Source organism: Castor canadensis, chromosome 7 (genome assembly GCF_047511655.1).
Source record: "Castor canadensis chromosome 7, mCasCan1.hap1v2, whole genome shotgun sequence".
NCBI classification, from domain to species: Eukaryota; Metazoa; Chordata; class Mammalia; order Rodentia; family Castoridae; genus Castor; species Castor canadensis.
In genome coordinates, this window is record NC_133392.1 from 97809974 (window position 1) to 97836555 (window position 26582).

Here is a 26582-nt window from a genome sequence, read left to right on the forward strand (position 1 = left end):
GCTTCCCAAGTGCTGGGATTACAGGTCTAACTACACCATTACACCCAGCTAACAATTTTTTTGTTGATTGAATGAATTTTTTCATATATTATAAAATCAATCCAATTAATTTTATTTTTTTTGTGGTGCTGGAGTTTGAACACTGGGCTACCAGTTGAGCCATGCCCTCAAGTCCTCCAGTGAATTTTAATAGTTACATAATTAGAAGGTAAGTCTCTTCTAGGGTTGGAGGCACTAAACAGATACTAAGGTTGCAATAAATATTTCATTTGATCCTGATTTTGGCCTAAGGGAAAAGAGCAGAGATGAATTTCTCCTTTGCATAAGTGGAAAAGAGAAACAATTGCTTCCAGAGGCTAGATTTTAAAGAAGTTAGGAGACTCGAGGATGAATCAAGGTAAATCTAATGTTTCTTTGCACAAGGTCGGAACCCTGAGGCCTTTTTGTGGCCATCTATAATGCAGATTCTGTAACACATTGAGAAAAGCCCATATGATTGTCGAAGTATGACTGAAGAACAGCGGGACAGTAAGTGTAAAAACGAAAAATGCGCTAACCTTGAACTGCACGCACTAAGCCTTGAACAAGTGCACACTCTGGGAGGGTCCGGGTACCGCCCAAGTCTCTAGAGCAGGTGGGCGGGGCGGGGCACCTGGGTCTGGCGCTTGGCCCCGCCCGGGGGCGTGGCTCTCCGAGCGCCCCGCCCCTCCGCGCCGCGCCCGCCTGAGACGCCCGAAACGCCAGAGACGCCCGCGACGCCCGCCGCGGCCGCGGAGACACCGGAAGGAGCCGTGGTCGGTGAGGGAAGTGGCCGGCTCGGGAGGCGGGGACCCCGCGGGCAGCGCTGCGGAGCCGTTTCTCCGTCCTGCCGACGCTACAGGCCAGAGGAGGACAGGAGAGGTTTGTGGAGGTGCGGCCGCAGGCCACCGAAGGCCGCGGTGGCGGGGCCTGCGGGGAAGGCGGTGGAGGTGAGCGCGGCGCTGGCGGGAGGGGCGCGGGGTCGAAGGGCTCCGTTCTGGCTCCGCGCGCGCGGCGAAGTGACCGCTGCGGCGGCCTCTAATTCCTGGTCCCGGGTAGCGGCGGGAACGCGGCCTGGCCGCTCGGTGCTGGGCGTTGCAGCGATAACCCCGCGGCCGCCCCGCCCGCGGGCGACGGAGGACGCGAACCGCCGTGGGTCCGGGGAAGGGGCCGAGTTCCCCTGCTCGCCTCCACGCCGGCTGCGAACCCCACTTTGGGGACGCCGGGCCTGATTTCTGGTTTCTCTTTGCGGCGCATTGGGGTGGTCAGACCTGTTCTTGCCGCCCCGTTATTCATTGTTGAGAACGGGAAAATCGAGGTGTCATTTGCCCTGTCATTTTTCTTCCACCGATGTTTTGTTTGGGTCAAGTCCAGTTTCACCGTGTGTCCGTCTGCAGCTTTTGTGGGGTGTGATTTCCCAAATCTTTACTCTGAAATATTCCTCAGATGCAAAACCCTCCTTCTTTGAATAAATATATGGTGCAAGTTAAGCTGTTTGGATAATGCGATTTTCCTAGGTGTTTTGCACTCAGCCTAAGTATTTGTGGGGTTTATTTACATTCTCATGTAATCAGTATTAGGCCTGGAAAAAATTGATCCGGGGTGAAATTCTGACAGGAGCATAGAGTGTAAACTGAAGGTGAATTTTGCCGTAAGGCTCTCTAGATTTCTTGCTTAATAGAAATGTAGCATTCTAGAATTTTTTCGTTTGACCGATTATTTTTCCTTTAAGAAAAACCTGTTACAAGAGGTAAGGAGGCCGTCTTAGATCCATTTCCGATTGAAACAGTTGTATCATCTGGAAAGGTCTGACCAAATCAGATGGTCATAACAGGCTGTTTGATTTGAATCTAAACAACTATTGTTAGTGAATTCATACTGTTACTAAGGGGAAAAATAGAAATCTTATTAAAAGACAATGCTAATTTTAAGCCAAAGTAAGTTATACTATTCTGGAAGTTTTATGTTGTTTCATTTACTTTCGAAAGATGGGGGGAGAAAGTACAAAAAAATTCCTGGAATAAAATATTTGACCTGCTATGTGCAAGAGGGGTAGTCTATTTAAGATTGCTTCTTATTTTCTGTCTGGTTTATTGTCATTTTCAACTTTTTTCTTTGCTTGGCTTTTGTTTTTCTTTTTTTGAGCTCCTTGTAACCAATCAGTAAGCCATTTTTTTTTTTAAATGGCTGCAGTTTAGTGGCATTGGATTGTCGTAAATAGTGATTTAGAAAAATTTGGAGGGAAGGAGATGAAAATTCTTACATTTATGTATTAGAATTTTCAGTGACCTTTCACTTACACAATCTTGTTTGATCCTCATGCCAATCCTCTGAGGAATGCCAAGAAATAAAGTCCCCATGCTAGAGTCATTTCAAGATTGTGTAAGAATCAGAATTTTCTTAAAGACTGAAATAATATTGCCAAAGCAGCCTTTGTTATAAATTGGAATTCACATAGATTAAGATTGGAATACTGTGACCTGTAACATATGACAGACTGGACTATTTGCAGTATGTAAATGCTGAAAGATTTGGGGGTGAGAAATGTGAAATGTTTTCTTTTAAAGAAAGTAATAAGTAGCTCTTTTCTTTTTTTCCTTTTTTTTTTGGCGGCACTGGGGTTGAAACTCAGGCCTCTCACATTTGCTAGGCAGGTGGTTTTACTGCTTGAGCCCCTCTGCCAGCCTTTTTTTTTTTTTTCCAATGCCCCCACCCCCCATAGGGTCTCCTGAACTATTTGTCTGGGGCTGGCTTTAAATCCCAGGCATGAGCCACCAGCCAGAGACTTTTTTTTTTTTGAGGCAAGAGCTCACTGTGTGGCCCAAACTGGCCTCAAACTTGTAATCCTCCTAAACACCTGGAACTGCTGGTGTGAAGCACCATGCCTGGCTGTGGCTCTATTTCTTTAGTTTTAAAACTTCTTAAAAGTCTATATGGGATTTCAGGAGGATTTTGTTAAGCAGAAAGCCCCAAGGAGTCTGAGATGAATACATTGCTTTAACTGTCTACAAGAAGGTATATGGATTATGTGCAGTATGGCATATATATGTAAATGAGAATCAGTATTTAAGAAACAATGCATGTATCAAAGTCAATTATTACATTCAAATATTACTTCAGAAGATGAATTAGGTAAATAATTTCATTCTATGAGGGCATGGCCCCCTGAAATATAAAAAAAAGAGAATGGAACATGGCTTCTGTCCTCAAAGAACTTGTAGTCACGGTTGTTTTTTTACCTAAATTCAGTAAGGGCCTTGTGGGAATTATAAAAATTCTTCAGGAATTTGGGTGAGGGAGACATTACACCCCTTCCCATCCCCCTCCTGGCAGAATGAGTTGTGATTGAGAGAAGATAGCTGAAAGATTACTTGGGTAGCTTTAGGTTAAATTAGATCTTGACAGCATCACTTTCTAAGATTAATCCATATTAATTGTACATACTGAGGGGGTTCTGTGTGATATATGCATACATTGGACGGCATCATTTTGGGGATTTCTCTGAAGTGTATCTTGAACTCAGATCTGGAGGTAACAGTTAGAGTGCAGTTGAGATGCCAAGAAGCGTAAGTGAGGGAGCATTTAGAGTCAGAGCAGGGAAGAGCCAATAATGGATGGGCAGCCGAGATCCTAATGCTGTGGAAATTTTTGTTTCACTGACTCAGAATTATTCCACCAATGGAACTGGGGCATGGTGTTTTTCTACCTACCCAGAGTCTTTACTGATTGCAATCAGATCGCCACTAAAATGTTCCCTGCACTTCCCAGTTGCCCTGGTTAGGGCTAGGCAAGCTCCTCAAGAACTTAGGAGAGAAGCAGTGAGGTGGCTGAGGTGGAAAGTTGCTAGTGTGTCTGGAAACTGTCCATAGCAGTTGCAGGTGAAAACTGAGATGAACTAAAAGATTATGGGGGCCAGGGAGCAACTACATCTATTAACAGGCATTGTTGTTGAATAGTCCAGGTGTGAAATAAAAAAGGCTCATTTTAGCTGGTGACTAGAAGAAATACTAGGAGAGAAGTGGTGGAAAAAGCAGTAGAATATGGTAAGGAGGGAATTTTAAATGGTTTTGACTTTTGAGGGCTGGGGAACATAGCTCAAGGTAGTAAGGTCCTGGGTTCAATCTCCAGTACCCAAAAAAAAAAAAAACTTGTGACAGAGAAGAGTTGACAGGTCACTGATGCTCTTTTTTTTTTTGGTAGTGCTGGGATTTGAACTCAGGGCCTACACCTTAAGCCACACCACCAGCTCTTTTTTGTGTTGGGGTTTTACATGATAGGGTCTTGTCTTGCAAACTGTTTATTCTGGCTGGCTTTGAGCCTTGATCTCCTAATTTCTGCCTCCTGTATAGCTAGGATTACAGGCGAGCCACTAGCACACAGCTTGCTGACTTTCAAATTAGTTTTTTTCAGAAGATTAAAAGAATTACAGGGTGTTGAGAATGTGGTAATAAAACAGAGTGTAGATGAATAGTCATTCAAAAAGGAGAGTAGGGCCGGATATTTGAACAGTGCTGCTCCTGACTTTCAGAGTGTCTGGCCCATACTTGACTGCAAGCCTTTTATGAATTAGTGTTTATATTTCCAGGGCTTAGCACAGCCCTGACATACAGTAATACAATAAAAATGAGAGACTGACATAAAATGAGACTATTCCCTACAGTTTTTTAATAAAATTCCAGATGAGAAATTTTTAATATTTTTGGTAGAGGTGTTATATAGATGAATAAAGATTTATTCATTTTATTATTTTTTGCTTTTTTTTTTTTTTCCTGAGATAGGGTCTTGATATATAACTCAGGCTACCTAGAATTAACAATCCTGCCTCAGCCTCCTGAGTGCTGTTATTGCAGGCATGTACTACTATGTCCAGCAATGTTTTATTGCCTTTTTGATCACCAGTATTACAGTCCAGTAAACAAACAAAGTTAGACAATTTTTCTTAACAGTGGTTCTCATTTGAATATAATGAATGCATTTGTTTTTCCATGTCTTTTTTTTTTTTTTTTTTACATGCAGGGACACTTTAAGAGACAATGACGATGATCTTTTTAACAGAAATCTCAGGTCATTTGAGAGACCAAAAGAATCCAAGGGAAAAAGATGAAAATTAAATACTTAAATTAGTCAAAAGCCACTGTGGTACTGCCTAAAACCTATCACTGCAGTGGTAGTAGGCTAAAGATTAAGCTACAGTGAATTACCTAAGGTGAATGTTAGCATTTACACAGCAGGAAGCAAGTTTGTGTTCCAGAAGACTATATAGTGCAATGACTAGTTGGGCTCAAGAGGACATTTGGCCAGGTTTCCCTTGTTTCTTATGTCTACAAATGTTTTTAATGACTATCTTTAAGGCCAGTGTACTGTTACTCATCTTTGATCTTGCTCAAAGTGAGAATTAGGGTAAAAATTACCACCAATGTATTTGAGCCTCTTATTAAACCTCTGTCATGTTCATTAATTCATCCATATTTTCTCTTTCTTTCTGGCGTTTGTCACAATTATTTCAACTATATAAGATTAAAATTGACCATATGTTATCATTCATTGGGCAGATTGTTTTCTTACTGAGCAGATTTTTTTTTCTTTGTAGGATATGCTATTTAATATTCACATATTTTAAGGGATTTTATTTGGATTGAGGGTTGCCATTTTGGAGCTATGCTTTAGGATGATTAATTGTGGCAATGTTAACAGATTCTGGAACAGATAGATTGCAGGTAGAGAAATCAGCTAGGCAAATCTACAGTTCTCTGAATAGACTTTTTTCTTTTTCTTAGTAGACTTACAGCTCTCATTAATTAGATTGCTAAAGGTCAGCTATTTCTGGGAAGAGAGAATAAAAAGATTATAACGGAATTTCTTTTTCTGTGTTATGTTTTAACTGAAAATTAAGAATGATTAGGCAAATATTTTAGGACTGTTGGTGAGCTCTGCAAATCTTCATGCAGGTTTGAAGGAATTTGCTCAACAGAGTATTTGTGTAAAGAAACAGTTCTTTAAAATGCTTGGTAGTAGATTTCATAGGTTAAAAGCCTTTACTTACTGTGTATTGATTTAGAATGAAATAAGTTTTTCTGTTTCTTATTACACTCTTCACTGATTTTTTCCATTAGTCAATTTTTTTGACTTACCTTTGTTGGGTAGCAGCTTTCTTCCATTATAAATATGAAAATCCAAAAGTTATTATCGTATTACATTTACTATTAAAATAATTTTAAGGAGTATTTGCTCCCATTTCCTGTGTGGGGAACAGGAAATGTTTCTCTCTCTTTCTCTCCCCCTGCCCCTTGTCTGTGCTTTATCCTATTATGCTAAAATAAATCCTTGCTAAAACTTTAAAAAAAAAAAATAATTTTAAGCCTGGCACTGGTGGCTCACATCTGTAATCCTAGCTACTCAGGAGGCAGAGAACAGGAGGATTGCAGTTTAAAGCCAGCCTGGGCAAATAGTTTGTGAGACCCTATCTTAAAAAAACCCTTCACAGCCAGTGGAGTGGCTCAAGTGGTAAGAGTACTTGCTTAGCAAGCATGAGGCCATCAGTTCAAACCCCAGCACTGCCGGGGGGAAAAACAAAACAAAACAAAACCAAAACCCTTCACAAAAAGACTGGTGGGGTGTCTCAAGGTGTAGGCCCTGAGTTCAAGCCCCAATACTGGAAAAAAAAAAAAAAACCCAAAAAACTGAAAGCATATGTGATGCCAATTCAACATAAGATAGGTCAATGGATTAGAAAGACCAGAGGAAGGCTGGCAGAGTGGCTCAAGTGGTAGAGCACCTTCCTAGCAGTTGTTCCTCCTAATAGTGGACATTTATTTAATATGTACTCTCTTCTAAGCCCATTAGTATGTTACATATACATATATGTATAATCCTCCCAGAACTCTACATAGTAGATATTTGTTAAAAAAAAAAAAAAAAACCCTGAGGGTATTTATTTTTATTACTGTTGTACTGGGGGGTACATTGTGACATTTGCAAAAGTATCTCAGGTTTTTAGATTAGGGAACTGAGGTACAGAGTTCAAACACCAGTTGTGCCAAAAAAAAAAAAATCTGAATAAATGATCATCATCTGTTACAGGATGGTAGTGTTAGAATTTCAGTCCTGAAACTTGGAGACTGTCCCACTGAAATATTCTCCCCTCAAAGGTAATATCTTCAGAAGTAGTTTTGAATCCACTTTAATGCAGATGGGTAGTTGAGCTCCCACAGCTATACATTAAAAGGTAATGAATGCAATAATTTCCATCTGGAAAATTTTTCAGTTGATGTTGTTATCCTTATGGTTAAGAATTTCAAACAGTCCACTTAAGCGTAGATAGAAGAAAAATCTGGCCTATGTAAGATCTGAAAAGTAAGAACAAATGAAGTTTAAATTATGGAAAGCCTTAGTTTCAATACTAATTTGGAATTTTCTTTTGCTTCATTGGTGATTCCTAACCTGCCAGCCACAGGATTCTAGAGGCTGAGTTTTGAGGGATCCACTTCTGTGGATTGGACAAATAACATTTCCATATGTAACTCTTTTTACTGCCTCATGTTTAATATCTGATACTCATATCTTCTAATAAAACTATGAGACTAGAATGAAAGCAGGTATGCCTTCTTTATTTTGGGGTATACTTTGGGAAGAAATTCAAGTAGTTAAGAATTTAACATTCTCTTACCCTACTACAACTGAATACCTTAATTTAACATCAGCAAATCTTAGTCAAATGAAAGAAACCTCGGTGTTACCATAGTGAATAAACTTAATAAAACTGTGAAACTAGCATAGCCTTCTATTTTGATAGCAATGTGTTTAATTGTAGAGAATTCTTAGTCTTGGTACAGATTGTCAACATTTGTTTACATGTATTGATTCTCATTATTTTGATGCTACGTCTTCTATTTTGATGTTGCTACTTAATAGCAGAACAGAGAGAACTTATTTCAGGCTTATTTTTGCTTGAGACAAAAAAAAAAAAAAAAATCCATCTTAGAAGTTTCTTTTCAGTCTCCTGGCCCCCTTTATTTCCTCTGAGGCAACATTCAGAGTACTATTTAGAAAACAATGTGAACATTTCCATTGCACTGCCAAATAGTAAAAGTCATACTTAGAAGGAAATGTATATTTTTATTTTGTTTTATGCAGGGTATTGCTATGTTTTCCAGGCTGGCCTTGAACTCCTGGGCTTAAGTAATCCTCCTTCCTCAGTACTCACTCCCAAGTAGCTGGGACTACAGGTATGTGCCACTGTGCTTGGCCTGAAAATGTAGTTTATTTACTTTTATAAAGTAATTTAAAAGAGCTCAAAACTAATCTTTAGGGATTAAGAAAGTAAAACCAAAACCAAGTAGGACATGAATGAAGATTAAGATTAAACTATTTAATGGAATTGGACACAGCACAGAACAAAAATAGTGGAAAAGATAAATAAATCCCAAAGCTGCTTTTTTGCAAAAACTAGTGAGCTAGATAAATCTCTTGTAGGAAGAAGAAGAATGGAATTAGAAAGCTACAAGATTAGGAATGAGGATAAAACCGTATGCCCTGAAATACAGGCGAGATCAACCGAATCTTTTTCAGACCTTTTTAAGAATATACATGCAATGCTCTGTTGGTAAAAGTTATTTCAAAAGGAAATGGAAAATTTTGTCATAGCAAGATATAAATGAGTGGATTTTGCTCAAAAAGTAAAAACTTGAATTAACCAGTTCCTGAAAAAAGATTGAAAGATGTGTAAAAGACAGACATTATGCTGTACATTAAAAATCCCAGTTACTTGGGAGGTAGAGGCAGAAGTGCCTCTACCAGGTTCCAGGTTAGCCCAGGTGAAGTTAGTGAGACCCTGTCCCAAAAACAAAAGGGCTGGGGGAGTAGCTAGGTGATAAATTGCTTGCCTAACGTGCTTAAGGCTAGATTCAATCCTTGGTACAATGTGTGGGGATGGATTCAAGATTTACCCTTGAAAAAGGCAGCCTAGCAGATAGTTTCATAGCTAGTTTAATTTATGAAGAGCACATCTTTGTAATAAAATAGAGCCCCACTCTCCACCGTTGAAGATGCAAAGCTACTCAATGCATTCCGTGAAACACACATATTTTTATCTCTGATAAAAATGCTACCAAAAGATCGATCTCACTTATGTCTAGAAATACAAAATTTCTAAATACAATATTAGCCAACAGACTATAAATATAAAGCAAGTAATATATTTGACTCAATGGGGTATATTGCATCAAAGGATCATTATGTATTGAAATCTGTTGTATAATAGATTATATCAACAAGTGAAGCAAGAAATATAGTAATCCATCAAAGCAAAGTTCATCAAGACCATTTCTTTTTTTTTTTCTTTTGCAGTACTGGGGTTTGAACTCAGGGCCTACACCTTGAGCCACTCCACCAGCCCTTTTTTCTGAATGGTTTTTTGAGACAGAATCTTGCAAACTATTTGTCCAACTGGCTTGGAACTGCTAGCCTCCTGAATAGCTAGATATGGATGTAAGCCACTAGCACCCGGCTTGAGACCATTTCTAACAAAATATGTAAGTAAATTAAGCATTGAGAGAAATGAGAGAAAATATCTTTAAAAAAAAAAAAAACTGTTAAAAATAGGAACTTGAGGGTCTGAGGGTTTGGCTCTAGTGGTAAAGTGCCTACTTAGCAGGCATGAGGCCCTGAGCTCAAACCCCAGCATTGCCAAAAAATAGAAAACTAAACAAAATAGGAACTTGATTGGGATGCCCATGATCACTTTTGTATCTAATATTTACTTAGAGGGTCAAGTAAATTCATTAAAATGGTGAAATTAAATAATTGGTATTAATATTAGGAAATAAAGTATTCCAGTATTTTCAGGGAATAGCTGAGAAAACTAAGAAAAGGAATACTAAGGAGTTATGTCTTAAAGTTATCAAAATAGTCTGCATTGCCTCTGTAATGAGATTAATATAGTATTGGATAGTGGAGTGAAATTTAGAATCTAGAAGTCTATTATGAGCATTTAATAAAGGATGAAGGTAAGCTGGGCACCAGTGGCTCATGCCTATATTCCTAGCTACTCAGGAGGCAGAGATCAGGAGGATCGCGGTTCAAAGCCAGCCAGGGCAATTAGTTCGCAAGACCCTATCTCGAAAATACCTAACACAAAAAGGGCTGATGGAATGACTCACACTCAAGGTGTAGGCCCTGAGTTCAAGCCCCAGTACCGCCAAAACAACAAAAAAAAAGGATGAAGGTAGTGTTATAATTCAGTAGGAAATAAGTATATTATTTAATAAGTGGTGCTGGAACAGCTTTCTGCTCACCTGGAGGAAATTGAAATTGGGTTCCTGTCTTAACATAAATTCTAGATGGATTGAAGCTTTGTAAAATATTTAATGATACTCCACAGACCTTGTAACACTAGAAAGAAGGAAATGTTAATATTAGAAACTCTGAAGTTCATTATAAAAGACATTTCATTTTATAAAAATTAAGGCCTTTTGAGCTGTAGTAGTAGCTCAGTGATAGAGCATGTGCTTTAGCATGCACAAGGACCTGTGTTCAATCTCTAGCAACAAAAATTAATTAAAAACCTTTCAGTGGTAAAAGACACTCTAAGAAAATTAGTAACAGTATTGTCATTAAGCTAGACATATAAACTAATGGAATAGAATACAGATATTCCAGAAATAAACTCATGTATATGGTCAAATTATTTTTTGAGTATGGTACCAAGGCCATTGAATGAGGAAAAGGACAGTCATTGTCCTCTTTGTCGTCGTTATGCTATCTTTTTTCTTCTTCTTTGCTGGATATTGAACCTAGGTCTTTATTTATCAAGCTCCTTCCATCTGGCAGGTGTTCTGATGTGTGCCCATGTAGAAAGATAAAGAAATGGCATACACACACACACACACAAATAAATGGCCAGAACTTCAAGTTGTTCACTGACCGATAATACAAGAGGAGGTAAAACATAGGGGAAGAAAACATAGGGGAAATGCTTTTTGATATTGATCTGGACAATGATTTGTTGGATTTGTCTGTGAAAGCACATAACAAAAGCAAAATTAAAGTTAAACTAAGAAGCTTCTGCACAGCAAAGGAAACAATCAATGAAATTAAAAGACAAGACATGGAACAAAGACAATTATTTGCGAGCTCTGTATCTATTAAGGGGTTAATATACAAAAGAGATAAGGAACTCCGCAGCAAAACATCAACAGATTAAAAAATGGGCAAAGGAAGCTGGATATAGTGGTATATGCCTATAATCTCAATACTCAGGAGGCAGAGACAAGGAAGATTGAAAATTCAAGGTTAGCTTGGGCAACATAAGTGAGTTTGAGGTTAGTCTGGACCATATACAGTGTGATGCTCTCTCAAAAAACAAACCAAAAGTAGGGGAGAGAAGCAAAAGACTTGTTAAAGAAGGCATACAAATGACCATCAAGCATGTGAAAAGATACTCAATATCCCTGATCATTAGGAAGTACAAATCAAAACCAAAGAAATACCACCTGAAACCCTAGCATCCACCAACAAATGAATGGATAAACAAAATTGGCATATGCATACAGTGGAATGTCATGCAAGGTGGAAAAGGAAGTAAATTCTCACATACAAAGTACAACATGGATGTATCTTGTATTATGTTAAGCAAAAGATGCCAGTCACAAAGACATATTGTATGATTTCACTTGGAGATTTTTAAATACAGAGCAGTGGTTAAAAAAATATCCCTCTTTTTTGAGACAGGTTATCACTATGTAGCTCACCATCCTCCTGCTTTAGCCTTCTGAGTGCTGGGATTACAGGGATGTGACAGTACACCTGGCTTGAAAACAATACCTTTTATTAATAGAGAAAATGGTGTTGCAGTGCAGAAAGTATATTCCCTTACATTGTTAGTAGAATAAAAGTTGTTTTATAGCTTCTTTGGAAAGTAATCTTACAAAATATTTTTGTGAACCAGTCCTTAGCCGGGCACTGGTGGCTCATGCCTGTAATCCTAGCTATTCAAGAGGCAGAGATCAGGAGGATTGAGGTTTAAGTCAGTCCTGGGCAAATTGTTTGTGAGACCCTATCTCAAAAAAACCCTCACAATTAAAGGGCTAACTGGTGGCTCAAGTGGTAAGAGTGCCTGCCTAGCAAGCGTGAGGCTCTGACATCAACCCCCCAGTGCTGTTTAAAAAAACAAACAACACCCCCCCAAACAAACAAACAAACAAACAGCCTTTGGAGATTGGAGGTATAGCTCTGTGGTAGAGCACTTGTCTAACATGTGCAAGGCCCTGGGTTTAATCCCAGCAAACCCCTTTCCCCCAAAAAACAAACAAAACAGCCCTTGTAAGGTTATAATTACAAGGATTTTTTTCATGGACACAAAATATTTCATAATTTGTGCACTGCACAATTATTCAATCAAGAAAATCAAGCTTGCTACTGGCAGACATTCACTTTGTTTCCATTAAAGTATAACTGCATAAGGGAGGGGGTGGACTGGGGGAAAAAAAAAGTGTGACTGAATAAGAAAAGCAGGATTCAGGAAAGAGATCGTTAAGGTATCAATGATTTAAAGACTATGTATCTCTGTATCACTATTTGTGTATAATTATGTAAGCATGGAAAAAATAGTGGAGAAATACAACAAGCTTTACAATGTGGGTATGCTGGTGATAAATTCTGCCTTTGTATGGCTAAAGTTGTCTTTATTTTCATTTTTTTGTAAGGTACTCAGTAGGTGAAGAATTCTCTTAACAGTTTCCCTTCAGTACTTTAAAAATGTTGCATCATTATTTTCTGGTCTACATTATTTCCAGTGAAAAGTCAGCTGGCATTCTTTGTTCTACTGGCTACTTTTAAGGTTTTATTATTGGTTTAAAGTAAACTTGGTTTTTTTTTGTCTTCTTTGATGCTGGGGATTGAACCCAGGGCCTCACTCAGGCTAGGTAAGCAGTTTACCACTGAGCCAAATCCCAGACCTAAAGTAATTTGTTTTTAATGTGCATAGGGTAGTTTATTCATGTGTCTTATGCTTTGAGTTTGAGTTACTTGAGTCATTAGGTTTATAGTTTTCTTTTTTTCTTAATTTAAATTTTTTATTAAAATTATTTTTTATTGATTTTTCTAACTGATATGTTAAAAGGTAAGTTATACATATTAATGTACCATGTAATGTTGATACATATACACATTGTGTAAAGTACACATTGATCAACATTTTTCCCTCTATCCCCCATCCTCCCTCCATCTGGTAACGACCTTCTTACTCTCAACTTCTGTGAGATCACATTTTCACTTCTGCATATGAGTGAGATTATGTAGTATTTGGTTTTACTTAGCATAATGATCCCCAGTTTTATGTATGTTGTCATAAATTCCTACCTTCCTCCCTCCTTCCCTTCTTCTCTTCCTCCCTCCCTTCCTCCCAAGGGTTTGAACTCACAGTCTCATGCTTGCTAGGCAGGCTCTCTACCATTTAAACCATGCCCATAGTCCTTTTTGCTTTAGTTATTTTTTAGGCATGGCTTCAGGTTTTTGCCTGGGGCTAGTCTCAAAGCTACCCTCTACCAATATCTCCCATGTAGCTGGGGTCATGTGCCACCATGCTCAGCTTATTTGTTGAAATGGGGGTCTCACTAACTTTTTACTTGGGCTGGACTCAATCTGTGATCCTCCTCAACTGTGCCTCCCAAGTAGAGTAGTTGGGATTAGAAATATGAGCCATCCTACTGGCCAGGGCTTTGTTTTTCATGACTGAAGAGTATTCCATTGTGTGTAGTTTTATAATTTTCATTAAAGTTGAACATTTCCCTGCAGCTCATTGATCTCTGATTTTCTTTCAGTCTTTTCTGTTTCAATTTGCATAGTTTCTTTTGCTGTTCATCATAATCATCATCATCATTATTATTATTATTTTGGTGGCACTGGGTTTGAACTCAGGGCCACACGTTTGCAAGGCAGGCACTCTTACCTCTTGAGCCACTCTGCCAGCCCTTTTTCATGCTTGGTTTTTTTTAAGATAGGGTCTTGAGAACTGTTTGCCTGGGGCTGGCTTCAAATCTCAATTGTCTTTAGTAGCCAGGATTACAGGCGTGAGCCACTGGTGCCCGGTAACAGTTGTGCTTCTTTTAAGACTTTTTTTTTTTTTTAAGCCATATCCTGGGATCAAATTTATCTTTATTTAAAATTTTTTTTTATTATTGTTGAGCTGCTGGGGGTACATTGTGACATTTATAAAAGTTCTTAGAATATATCATAGTTGAATTCACCCCCTCCATTATTCTCCTTTACACCCTCTTCCCCATTCCTGGAATACTTTCAGTAGGTCTCATTTTTCCATTTACATGCATGTGTACCCAATATCTGCACCTCTTTTTAAGCTTTTTTTTTTTTTTTTTTTTTTTTTTGGTGGTACTGGGTATTGAGCTCAGGGGCTCAATGTTGTTAGGCAGGTGCAGGTGCTCTACTCTTTGAACCAGTCCACCAGCCCTCTTTTTAAGCTTTTTAAAGGCAGTACCAAAGGAGCCATTAGGGATAATCTTTTTACCTGTTACTGAGACAATACGCTTCTGAGTATTCTATTCCTCTGTATTATTAAGTCTTTAACTCTGGCTGGTGGGAGCTCAAACAAGCCTGTATAAGGCTTTGAGACTTTTCCTTCCTACTCCTTTCCTGTGGTCCTTGCCTTATCTTGCCTTGCCTTGCCTAAATCACACGTATGTGCTCATTAGTGCTCAGCTGAATGAATATGTAACGGTAGCCCTCTACAGATTTCCAGAGCTTGGTTGTTGTCCGTGTTTTCTTTCTTTTTTAACTCTACACTGTGAGTTGTAGGCACTGTGGCTTGTCTAAATTCTGCACTCTGTCTCTTCAACTCAAAGAGACTGCCAGTTCTGTTTGGGTTTTCCTGTAGCTACTCTGTGGCCTAGAAATTCTCTCCAGGCTGAGTTGAGGCAGTGACAGGGCTCACCTTGTTTTCATGTTTTTTGGCATCAGTGTTCTATATTGCCTGTTGTTCAGTGTCTAAAAGCCATTGTTTTATATATTTTGTCTTTAAGAAAAATTTTTTTTTTTTTTTTAGTAAAGTAAGAGTAAATCTAAACCCTTTTATTCAATCTTAGCCTGAAGTAAAAGTAGTTGGGTAGAAAAGGTGAGAGATGAGAAATGGAACTTTCTCCTAAACATAGTAAGAAATGGAAAACATTAACAAAAAGTTAAATTTAACTCCATGCTCTGAAAATCTAGTAGTATTTTGTATTAGCATGACATTTAGAAATGTTCTTACTGTTAAACCTAGAGTGGTTCCTAGTATGTTTTGTACATTTCTGTATAATAGTAGATTGATTACTTTATTTGACTTTGCCCAATCTTTTTTTTTTTTTTTTTTTATGTCAGAATTGGTGGCAAATGCCTGTAATCCCAGCTACTTGGGAGGCGGAGGCAGGAAGATCAGGAGTTTGAGGCCAGCCCAGGCAAAGTTAGTGAAACCCTGTCTCTAAAACTAAAAAAACAAAAAAAAACAAAACAACAGAGTTGGAGGCAAAGCTTTAAGTAGTAGATTATTTGTCTACAAGTGCAAGTTCCTGGGTTCGATATCTTAAAAAAAAAAGTTACTATTTCAGCAATTTTTTTGCAGTGAACTCAAAAGGCAGACAAACACATAGGCTATGTAGTGTAAACTATTACATAGACTGGTGAGATTAAAGGAATAACTTAAAAAACAAAAACATAAATGTATAATATATTTGAGTATAAAACTTTTAACTTTTTCATTCTTAGTAAGTTCCATAACTTTTTTTCAAATACTGTCCTCAAATTCCAAAGATGAATTGCACCACCAAAGGAAGATGAAGAAATGCTGAGCTAGACATGAGATCTTTATTTGAATATCATGGTTACTGAACCAGACAGGTAGACTTAGTCCTAACTGATATGCAAATGAAGATGCTAATGGTTTCTATTTCAGGGTTGTTGTAAGGATCCTGATAATGGAGTTCTAAACCTGGGGAGATTTTGTCCTCCAGAATGGTGGTGGTGGTAGTGTTCTGACTCAGTGAATAGAAGCAGGAATACTGCTAAATATCCTGCAATGCATAGGGTGATCTCCACAGCAAGGATGCATCTGGCCCTAAAGTGTAAGTAGTGTCAGGATTGAGAAGTCCCTATATAAAATGCCTACTCTGATATAATGCCAGAATACCACATGATTTCATCAAGTAGGGGCTGCTATTGACGTGAAATTTTCTTTCCACTTTCCATTTGAGGATTAATCTTCCAGAAAGGCAAAAACTTTAAAATTAAATAACTTGAAATTTCCTTTTACTTATCTATAAAAAGTGAAATGGAAATGGGTGGTGGTGGCTTACACCTGTAGTCCTAGCTACTCAGGAGGCAGAGAGACCCTATCCTGAGAAATTCCCAATCCCAAAAAGGGCTTGCAGAGTGGCTCAAGTGGTAGAGTACATGCTTAGCAAGTGTGAGACCCAGAGTTCAAACCCAAGTGCCACCAAAAAAAAAAAAAAAAAAAAAGTGAAATGGGAGTTGGTCATGTTGTGCATTTCAGCTGCTTGGGAGGCAGAGACAGGAGGATTGCAAGTTTGAGGCCAGCCTGAGCAAAGTAACTAGACCCTATTTCAAAAACAAAATATAAACAAAAGGGTTGGGGGTATGGGTCAAGTGGTAGAGCATTTGGCTGGCATGCCTGAGGTCCAGGGTTCAATCATCAGTACCACAAAAAAAAAAAAAAACAAACAAACAAAATGGCAGACAAAGCAGTAAAAATCATGGAGATCCAAACTCATGTTTGTTCCTAAGAGTCAAATTTTTTTTTTAAAGTGGTATTGAACTCAGGGCATCACGCTTGCTAGGTAGGCACTCTAGTCACTTAAGCCACTTTGCTGGCTCCTAAGGGTCAATTTTACTAAAATCACTTTTTGGTAAAAAAATTTCCGGTGTTCAAATTAGCTTTGATTATAAAGCTGAGCTAGGCTAGACGTCTGAAGATACATTCTTGCAGAGCAGACTTGTAAACTTGTATCATTCTTAAATTATCTTCTATTTTAATCATATTTAGCATGTTAACATTTTCTTTTTAATTTTTGGGTCACTTTTTCTATAGGTATTACCTCATTTGGAAAGCCTTGTGAAACAGGAAAAAAATTCTAACAAAATGTCCAGTTTTCTAAATCATTGTCCACATCTGGATTCAGTTGGTGAAATAACAAAAGAAGATTTGATACAAAAATCTCATGTAAGATACATGCTAATATTCCTTAAAAACATATCCATTTTTCTCCTACATAGGCATTTTGTATAAATTACAATTCCCTGTTCATGAGTCTCATTTTTTAAATATATGATGTTATTAGTGAATTGTATATGTTAGTATAGTCATTTTGTCCCTTATATTTCTTTTCCTAGGGTACTTGTCAGGATTGTAAAGTCAGAGGACCAAATCTTTGGGCATGCCTGGAGGTATGTATATGTTTTTTCCTGAAAAATTTTTTTTTCTTTTTTTTAATTCATTTATTTTTTGTTTTATTATTCATATGTGCATACAAGGCTTGGTTCATTTTTCCTGAAAATTTTGCTGTTATAAATTTATATCTGAATAATGGTAACCAAAAAAAATTTTGATGCTTAAAAATTTTGTAAATGAACATTAATTTTAAAGCAGCATTATTGATAACAAAAAATTATACTTCAACTTTGGATGGATCTTAACTTGTGCTCGTACAGAACTTTAGTGAATTACTTTTATTTTCTTTTTTGGTGGTATGTTTGTTTGAACTCGGGGCCTCATGCTTGCGAGGCAGGCATTCTACCCCTTGATCCACTCTGTCAGCCATTTTTTTGTTGGGTATTTTTGAGATAGGGTCTCAATTTCATTTAGCCTTTGCTGGCCTCAAACTGTGATTTTCCTGATTTTTGCCTCCTAATTAGCTAGGATTATGAGTGTGAGCCACCTGGCTACTCTTGAAATACTTTATGCTTGTTTTTTATTAGAGGTGGTATAAATTTCAGCTTAGAAATACATGTTCTGGTTTTAGTTTGTTCCTGGTACCTTTTAGTTAAATTAACTGACTGGAAAGTAATTTAATCATTGAGTTAAAGTATATAATCAAAGCCTAGTTATAGATATAATTGTTATACTAATTAAAATATCTGCATGCTATAAAACACTTTATTTTTCTTTTTGTATAATTTATAGAATAGATGTTCATATGTTGGCTGTGGTGAATCACAAGTAGATCACAGCACTATACATTCTCAGGTATGTATGTAATTGTGGAATGAAAGACAATTTTATTGATTGGTGCTGGGGAGTGAACCTAGGGCCTTGTATAAGGCATTCATTGGAGATTGAAGTCATAGTAGATACTTAGGTTTATGACATGATCAAACTGACTTATTTTTATTTCAACTAATACTGTATTGTGTTTTTCCTGAACATTCATTCTGACTTGAGTGTCCTTTCTACTTTGCTGTGATTGTTTGGTGCTTCCCATGTAACTCTGGCATTCATCTTTTATAGTGTTAGGTAGATCTCCCATTCTGAACTGTAAAGTTCCTGAATGAACTATCTTAAGATACATAATGGTATCTCCATTGAATCAACTATTCTCAACTAGGTTTCATCAAGAGAATTAAGCTCAAATGCCCAAAGCTTTTAAGCACCTCTGTACATAATTTGCTTCTCTGTGGTGCAGGTAGAATGGTACTTGTTATGAGCCATTCTTGTGAAAATTGAGAAGTTAGCCATTCAAATCATTTTCTTCAGGACCAAACGTTTCACAGAACTCTGCTTGAGAAAGGCTAGAGTTTTATCTATCCAAGAGCTTATATTCCCCATTGCTTATGTTTTTTGTGCTTTGACTTGTGTCATTTGTGTTCTTTTAGACATTCTAATTTCCTAGAATACTTTTTATTATTCATTATTTTCTTATACTTATTTGCTAACTGTAGAGCAGAGTCTAATACTCTTGCATTTATCTTTGTGTAATGAATAGTGCGGGGAAAGGGATAATAGAATAACTTTTAAAGTAGGCCTAGATATTCTGTATATACATTAGCAGTTTATCTCATTGTGCTCTAGATTAGCTCTTGTGAGCAGGAAATCAATTTGATCAATGTATGTTTTATGCATGTATAGAAATAGCACAATGAAACCCTTTTGTACAATAAATAGATACTAGTAAAGAAAGAAAAAAGGCCATTGGTTATCTTCTGTGATCTTTCAAAGAAGTATTTTCAAGTATACATAATTTTGGTTCTTCTTTTCCCTCTCCTATGAAATTATATAGGAGACAAAGCATTATCTAACTGTGAACCTTACCACTCTTCGAGTATGGTGTTATGCTTGCAGCAAAGAAGTTTTTTTGGATAGAAAATTAGGAACTCAACCTTCATTGCCTCATGTAAGACATCCTCAACAAACACAAGAAAACAGTGTCCAGGTAATCTAAATTCATTTAGTTAAGATATCTGCTTCTGTTTCTGCTGGTATAGATTAAGATTGCAAATGCTGCATCTGATAGAATAAGTATGCTAATATTTTCTCTGGCTTATAAGTAATTTTCTGATGATTTATAAATATGCTAACACATAAAGGCATTAATTTAATTCACTTAATTTCCTGATGATGAAATTAATATTGAAACATTTTATCATTCAGAAATTACTCATAAGAAAAGTTATTTATAGATTTCTTTAGAAATACAAATTTTATGGGTTCTTTGAACACAGTTCAGCAGAGCATTATTAGAAAAATTTGGAAACCATGCAAATGTCATTAATAAGATTTTTCAAATAGAAAGTTTTTCTAAGTGGTAAGATTTTGATTAATTTTTAAGCCTCCATACTTCTCTCTGTTTAAGTATTTTGTAAGAGCATGTACCATTCTTACAAAGCAATTATTTTACAAGTATAAAATGAGAATATGGGACCTACTCAAATGTCCAGTATCTATAGATACAAGGAAGGAAAGTTAATGTATAAAGTGGGTAGATATAAGTGCATGTACCTGCATTGTAGAGATGGAATAAGGCTGTAAGGGCTGGAGAGCCAGCATACGTGCTGATGTGGTTAGCACACATCCCAGTGTTACTGAATATGTTTCAGTGTAGTTTTGATCTTCTGGTATTACAAGAGAATTTGTAAATTCTGATTTTTTATGTGGTTTCTCACTATTTTTATACTTCAAATTTTTGTTATTTTGGGTTTTTGGGATTTGAAGTTTGAACTCAGGGCCTCACACTTGCTAGGCAGATACTCTACCACTTGAGCCACTCCACCAGCTGTCTTTTTTTTTTTTTTTTTTGCAGTTCTGGGGTTTGAACTCAGCCTATATCTTGAGCCACTGCATCAGCTCTGTTTTGTGATGGATATTTTCAAGATAGGGTCTCTCGAACTATTTGCCCAGGGCTGGCTTCAAACCTTGATCCTACTGATCTGTCCCTCCTCAGTAGCTAGGATTACAAGCATGAGCCTGGATTGCTTAGGCAAGTGCTCTGTTTCTTCAGCCATGTCTCTCCTATTCCAGTCCTTTTGCTTTTACTCTCTTTTTCAGATAGTATCTCAAGCTAACTTTGTTTTTTTTTCCTATAGAAAGTTAGAAAGATCTGAAAAGACAATGTAGGATAGTGTACTTTGGAATTTTCTTTTTGTATCTGAGATGTGATATCACTGAATTAGATTGAGTTATTTGTTCAGAAAAGTCAGTTACAAAAAAGACTTTTTATTCAAGTAATTATATTAATAAAGACTAGAGGATAATGCTACCCATTCACTGTTTCCCAGAAAATATAAATGTAAATTTTACAATAATTGTTAATACCACAAATTTCTAGGGTTCTAAAAATACCATCTTTTAATAGTCTTTATAGTGTAAATATTATAAGTTAAAATTAGAGTGTTTTTCACTATAAGGATTTGCTCAAGTATGCTATGCCTTTGTTATTAAGGACTTTAAAATACCTAGTAATACAACATTGAAAACTCCTCTGGTTGCTGTATTTGATGATCTGGATATAGAAGTGGAAGAAGAAGATGAACTTAAGGCAAGAGGTAAAATAATTCTTTTGTGTAACACTCTCTTTATTTGGGAATGCCGTATCTTTTAGAAACTGTGTAATAGAAAATTTCAAAATCTAGAGAAAAAAAGGGACTAGAGATGATAATTACAAAAAACTCAGTAATAAAATTGTGTTTGCAGATAAAGCAAACTTTTGGTTTCTCTGGAATCACTTTACCAAAACTGGGATCTTACTCTTTTGAAATTGAGCCTTAAGACCTTTTGCTAAACTTGTCTCTTGAGAGCTGTTGGATCTCAGTCTATTTTTATATTCTTGCCTGTCAGTGATAGGAGTTAGTGGGGAGATAATAAGGGTTCCCCTTAGTGGAATTTACAAAGGAAAGCAGGGTGTGGTGGTGAATGCCTGAAACCCCAGAAGGCTGAGGTAGGAATGAGGATTGCCAAGTTCGAGGTCAGCTTGGGATACATAGTGAGACCCTGTCTCAAATAAATGAATAAATAAACACAAGAATTTTCAAGGGACAACTTTCATTTGAACAAGGAATCCAGTGATTCTGGTAGATCCTCTCCTACTCGCTGTCTCACTCAACCCCAACATTATGAACTAGTCTATCAGTATTTTCCATATCCTTTTTAGTCCCACAGTTCTAAATATAGACTTTAAATTTTCTACTTTATAATTGATGTTAGATGTGTATTTAGTATATATTAATTTCCTAGAAATAAACACTTTGGTATAAGTTTAATCCTACTAGAGATAATACATATGTACTTTATATATTTCATGTTTCAGCCCATTTAGCCCACAGTATTAATTTTATTGAATTCTTATTGACTAGTGTTAATTCAGCTGTTTTAGAGATGCTTAGAAATTAAAATTTCTGAACTGGGGTATAGCTTGGTGGTACAACAGTTGCCTAGCATGTACCAGCCCTGAGTTTGAGCCCTAGTACTAATGAGAGAGGTGGGGAGGAGAATAGTTTAAATTCCCTTTGTTCTGCTCCAAAGAGCATTTTTATTTATTTGTTTATTTATTCATTTTAGTGCTGGGGATCAAACTCAGCACATACTTGTACACATGCTGTGCAAGTGTTCTACCACTGAGCTACATCCCCGGCCTTGTAATTTTATTTTTGAAGTATTTGTTATTTCATCTTTTTGTTGTTATACTGGGAATCAAGCTCAAAGTGGCACATATGCTAAGCTCATACTCTACTCTGAACTACATTTTTCATTTTTTAATAGTGAATTTAACTGATCGGTGCTGGTTGCTCACACCTATAATCCTAGGAGAGATCAGGTTGGAGGTTCAAGGTCTAATAATTTATGAGACCTTATCTCAAAAATATTCAACACAAGAAAGGGCTGGTGGAGTGGCTCAAGTGGTAGAGCACCTGCCTAGCAAGTGTGAGGTGCTGAGTTCAAATCTCAGTACCATTTAAAAAAAATTAATAAATGGATTAAACTGATGAAAGTGAGCTTAAATATATACAGAGGAGAGTAATATAAATGTAATGCAATGAATTGGGAAGGAAAAGGATGTTTATCATCTTTCACCATATGAGATTTTAGTATCATCAAACTTTTAATAATTAAACATTGGTTGTAATGAAATTTAAGTCTCAACAAGTGCTCTTTAAAACTATATATTCTGAGTTAAAAATCAACTTAAAGATTATTTTTCTTCTTTTTTTTTGTGTGTGTGCTGGGGATTGAATTCTGGGCCTATACCTGGAGCCACACCACCAGCCCCCCTTTTGTTTTCTTTTTTTGTGATGGGTTTTTTTGAGATAGGGTTTTGCAAAATGTTTTTCTGGGCTGGCTTCAAACCTCTAGCGTCCTGATCTCTGTCTTCTGAGTAGCTAGGATCACAGGCATGAGCCACCAGTACCAGCTAAGGTTATTCTTCTTGCGCAAATTCCAGAGGTTGAGCTAATTAACCCTTGATTTTATCTGAAAGCTCAAAAATTTGCTGATTACTTTCTTATGTGAGTTGGTCAGGTTGCTATGTAGTGTTTCTAATTTTTTTTTTTTTTTTGGCCCTGGGTTGAACTCAGACTCTTGGGAATGCTGTGCAGTTGCTCTACCACTGAGCTACTCTCCTAGTCCATTTCTTATTTTTTTTGGAACAGTTGTACTCAATAAACATCCAGAAAGTTGAATCATTTTTGCATTATTGAGTGATGGCTTAGTTTATAATTTTCTTCATAGGCCTTACAGGTTTGAAAAATATTGGAAATACTTGTTATATGAATGCAGCTTTGCAGGCGCTTTCTAATTGGTAAGTAGAGTAATTGATTTTGGTTTTGCTTGTATAGATCTTAAAATTCACTCTTTGAGCAGAAAGCTATTACTGCAGTAGCTGACTAACTCCCAAGGTAGAGCAGGCAGGAATCTGGGTTAGGGCACAATCCATTGTTGGCTTAGTGAGTTTACTGTTTGTATGCCTATAGTTTTCCAAGACTGCTGGTCCTGGCTTAGACCTTAGGTACTTCTGTATCTTTGAGTAAGTTAACTTATTTTTGTTTTAATGGTGTTGGGGATCAAAGTCAGGGACTTGTGCATGCTGAGCAAGCACTCTACCATTGAGCTATGTTCTTGGTAAGTTTTTTTTTTAAACATATTTCTAGAAAATAAAGAACTTGAATTAATTCCTTTCAGTTTAGAGACACTAAGAAACAATTTGTGTTTTTCTGTAGGTGGAAACCCTCTAATAATACCTTCAGATTTTGTTTTCTTTTTTGGTGGTACTGGGGTTTGAACTCAGGGCTTCCTACTTGCTACACAGGTGCTCAACCACTTGAGCCATACATCCAGGCACCCCACCCTCCCACTTTTTTTTTTTCTTAATCATACCAAGTAGGTAGGACAGGTACTACTTTTAAATATAGATGCATTCAGTCAGGACCAAAATTCAGAATCACTGACCTTGAGATTTCAGGAGTATTGCTTTGTAAACAGCCTTGGGATGAGAACAAACTTGACACCTGGCATGGGAAAGACACTTGAATTGGAAAATAGGAGTATAATATGATATGATTTATCATAGGAGTAAATAACACAGGTCTGGGTCATGTAGGGCAAATTAAAATTTAGGTTGTTATCTTCAGTGTAGTAAGACATCATTGAAATGTTTTTCAACAGTGTAGTTAGATATTCCATTTAATGTTTAAAAAATATCACTGTGATTGCCACATGGACAGTGGATTGGAGGGTGTAATTTAGAAGATAAGCTAGGACACTGTTACAGTAATTGAGACAAGAAATAGTGGCGGCTTAGGGCTAGGGGCATGGCTCAAGCGGTAGAGTGCTTGTCTAGCAAGTTCAAGGCCCTGAATTCAAACCCCTAAAAATAAAGCAAAGAGAGAAAAAAATGGTGACTTGCTCCATTCAGAATGGTAGGAAAGGAGTGGATGAATTGGAGGCAAAAGATTTTTAGAGGAGTGATTGGTTGATAAGATATGGCTAGATATGTAGAGAAGGGGAGGAGATTTGAAATTTAATAATATAGTAATATGATGAAAGAACTGGAGGTCAATTCTGTTGTGGGTCAAGAAGTTTATTTAATAATGAGGGGTTAGCTGGGCATGATGGTCATGCTTGTAATCCCAGTACCTGGAAGGCTGAGGTAGGAGGATTGAGAGTTTGAGGCCATCCTGAGCCTCAACCCTGTCTCAGGAAATACAAAACAAAGAATGAGTGGGTAGTCATCTGTAACAAAGGTTACTGAGAGAGAATTGAAAGATGTTCCGTGGATCTGGCAGCATGGAGAACTCATACTACTGGGCCAAATTGGACTTATTGAGTTCCTTAAGGATTTGAAGAAATGACTGTGAGGCTGTAAATAGGAAGCTAAGAAATAACATTCAGGGGCATGTGTGCTGTCAGTTCACTGGATGACCAGAAATTAATGAGTATTAAGCTTTGATTCCTCTCTTAACATTTTTTCTCTTTTTTAAATTAGCCCACCTTTGACACAGTTTTTTCTTGATTGTGGAGGACTAGCTAGAACAGATAAGAAACCAGCAATTTGTAAAAGTTATCTTAAACTGATGACAGAATTATGGCATAAAAGCAGGTATGTACTTAATATATTTATCTTCTTTATTGTATTTAGAATGAATATTCTAAATATTAAAAATATGTAGGCGGAAAAGTGGAAAAGAGATTTGAGACACTAGTTAAGTTTGGGGATGTCACATTTGAAACTGAACATCCAAATGAAGGAGTCAGAGTCAATTAGAAGTGCTGAATTGCTAAAACTGAGTGGCAGTCTCATAAAGCTAAAAACAGACCAGAGATATCTTCATGAGTGTCTACCTGCATTTGATTATTTGCTCTAAAGTTTAGCATTAGGAAAATTATTATTTGCTATAATGTGTTCATTTTGTTTTAGAACTATTCAGGAAGTTGCATTTTTAAAAAATAGAAGAAAACAATAGCATTTAAAATACAATTCTAAAATAAAAATTAAAAATTATAAGAGTTTCTTTAAAAATTCTTTTCACTTTGGAAGGCCGGGAAATGGAAGGAGATGAGTGGAAGGGGAGATAAGAGAGGGTAATCAGGATGAATGTGGTCAAAGTATATTGTATACATTATGACACAACCAAAAAATGTACAAAAAAATCAGTTGATAAAAGTTTTTTTCTTTTTTTCAGGCCCGGATCTGTTGTGCCTACTACTCTGTTTCAAGGAATTAAAACTGTAAATCCAACATTTAGAGGGTATTCTCAGCAGGTTAGTCTATTGTTTTTCACTCATAATTTTAATTTTTAATAAATTTGTTAAAAGCTATTCTTTTTTATTTGTCCATTTTTGTTTTTTGATCATTGCTCCTTGTATCTTCACTTATCAAGAATATTAGCTCTTTATATTTTTTCAATTTTCAGTTTTATTAGTTTTCTAGAAACTTTGAGGGTAGATAAACATGTAAGTATATTTCTTCTAGTTCTTCTAGCTTTGAGTTCTACATACAGAGATCAGATATGTTCTCACCTGTATTTTTAGTTCTTTAATGCTTGAGGCATTTATTTTATAATTATAATGTAATCCAGATTTCATTCTTTTTTTCCACAGGTGAGGAATTGTACAAAACTATTAGTAAAAATTTTTCTTACCTAATTTAAAATTTTCTTTGCTAATTTTTTCATGTGTATATTAATATGTGACAGGATCTATCTCTGAGCTTTTTGTTGTTTTCTGCTATGGATTTAACACAGTGCCTGGTGCATGCTAGGCATGTGCTATACTGCTTTTTTTTTTTTTTTTTTTTTTTTTTTAAGATACTGGGGTTTGAACTCAGGAACTCACGCTTGCTAGGCAGGTGCTCTCCCACTTGAACCACTCTGCCAGCCTTCCTCTGGGCTTTCTAATCTATTGACCTATCTTATGTTGAATTGGCATCACATGCACTTTTAGTTTTTTTTTTTTTTTCTGGTACTGGGGCTTGAACTCAGGGCCTTCACTTTGAGCCACACCACCAGCCCTTTTTTGTGAGGGTTTTTTCGAGATAGGGTCTCATGGACTATTTGCCCAGGCTGGCTTTGAACCATGA

At 36.8% G+C, this 26582-nt stretch overlaps 2 protein-coding genes across 6 annotated transcripts in view; one reads left to right on the forward strand and one right to left on the reverse strand.

Annotated features, from left to right (window-relative positions):
• Positions 1 to 552: 552 nt before the first annotated feature.
• On the reverse strand, positions 553 to 1314 carry LOC141424877 (uncharacterized). The gene is made up of 2 exons (XM_074079577.1): positions 1098 to 1314; positions 553 to 980 (listed from the first exon to the last, which is right to left on the reverse strand). Exons 1-2 carry the CDS (start codon positions 1312 to 1314, stop codon positions 553 to 555), a joined length of 645 nt encoding a protein of 214 aa, XP_073935678.1.
• The window catches only part of Usp33 (ubiquitin specific peptidase 33), a 56797-nt gene continuing 30982 nt past the window's right edge, over positions 768 to 26582 (forward strand). Inside the window, exons 1-10 of one of the 5 annotated variants that reach the window (XM_074079714.1) lie at positions 835 to 968; positions 15959 to 16127; positions 17111 to 17242; positions 17413 to 17466; positions 18203 to 18265; positions 19296 to 19448; positions 20955 to 21057; positions 23237 to 23306; positions 24990 to 25103; positions 25687 to 25765. In XM_074079714.1, the coding sequence (XP_073935815.1) occupies positions 17162 to 17242; positions 17413 to 17466; positions 18203 to 18265; positions 19296 to 19448; positions 20955 to 21057; positions 23237 to 23306; positions 24990 to 25103; positions 25687 to 25765 (717 nt within the window). In that variant the 5' untranslated portion in view covers positions 835 to 968; positions 15959 to 16127; positions 17111 to 17161. Of the gene's footprint in view, positions 969 to 7584; positions 9549 to 15958; positions 16128 to 17110; positions 17243 to 17412; positions 17467 to 18202; positions 18266 to 19295; positions 19449 to 20954; positions 21058 to 23236; positions 23307 to 24989; positions 25104 to 25686; positions 25766 to 26582 lie in introns of those variants that run through there. The other 4 variants (XM_020173328.2, XM_020173327.2, XM_020173325.2 and 1 more) reach the window with 4 other exon arrangements.

Bases quoted from the DNA above. Each gene is read 5' to 3' on its own strand.
- LOC141424877 (XM_074079577.1), bottom strand. From the start codon at position 1,314: ATGAATAACGGGGCGGCAAGAACAGGTCTGACCACCCCAATGCGCCGC. The intron at 981-1,097 runs GCCAGGCCGCGT...CCCTCCCGCCAG, and splicing joins GCAACGCCCAGCACCGAGCG to CGCCGCGCTCACCTCCACCG.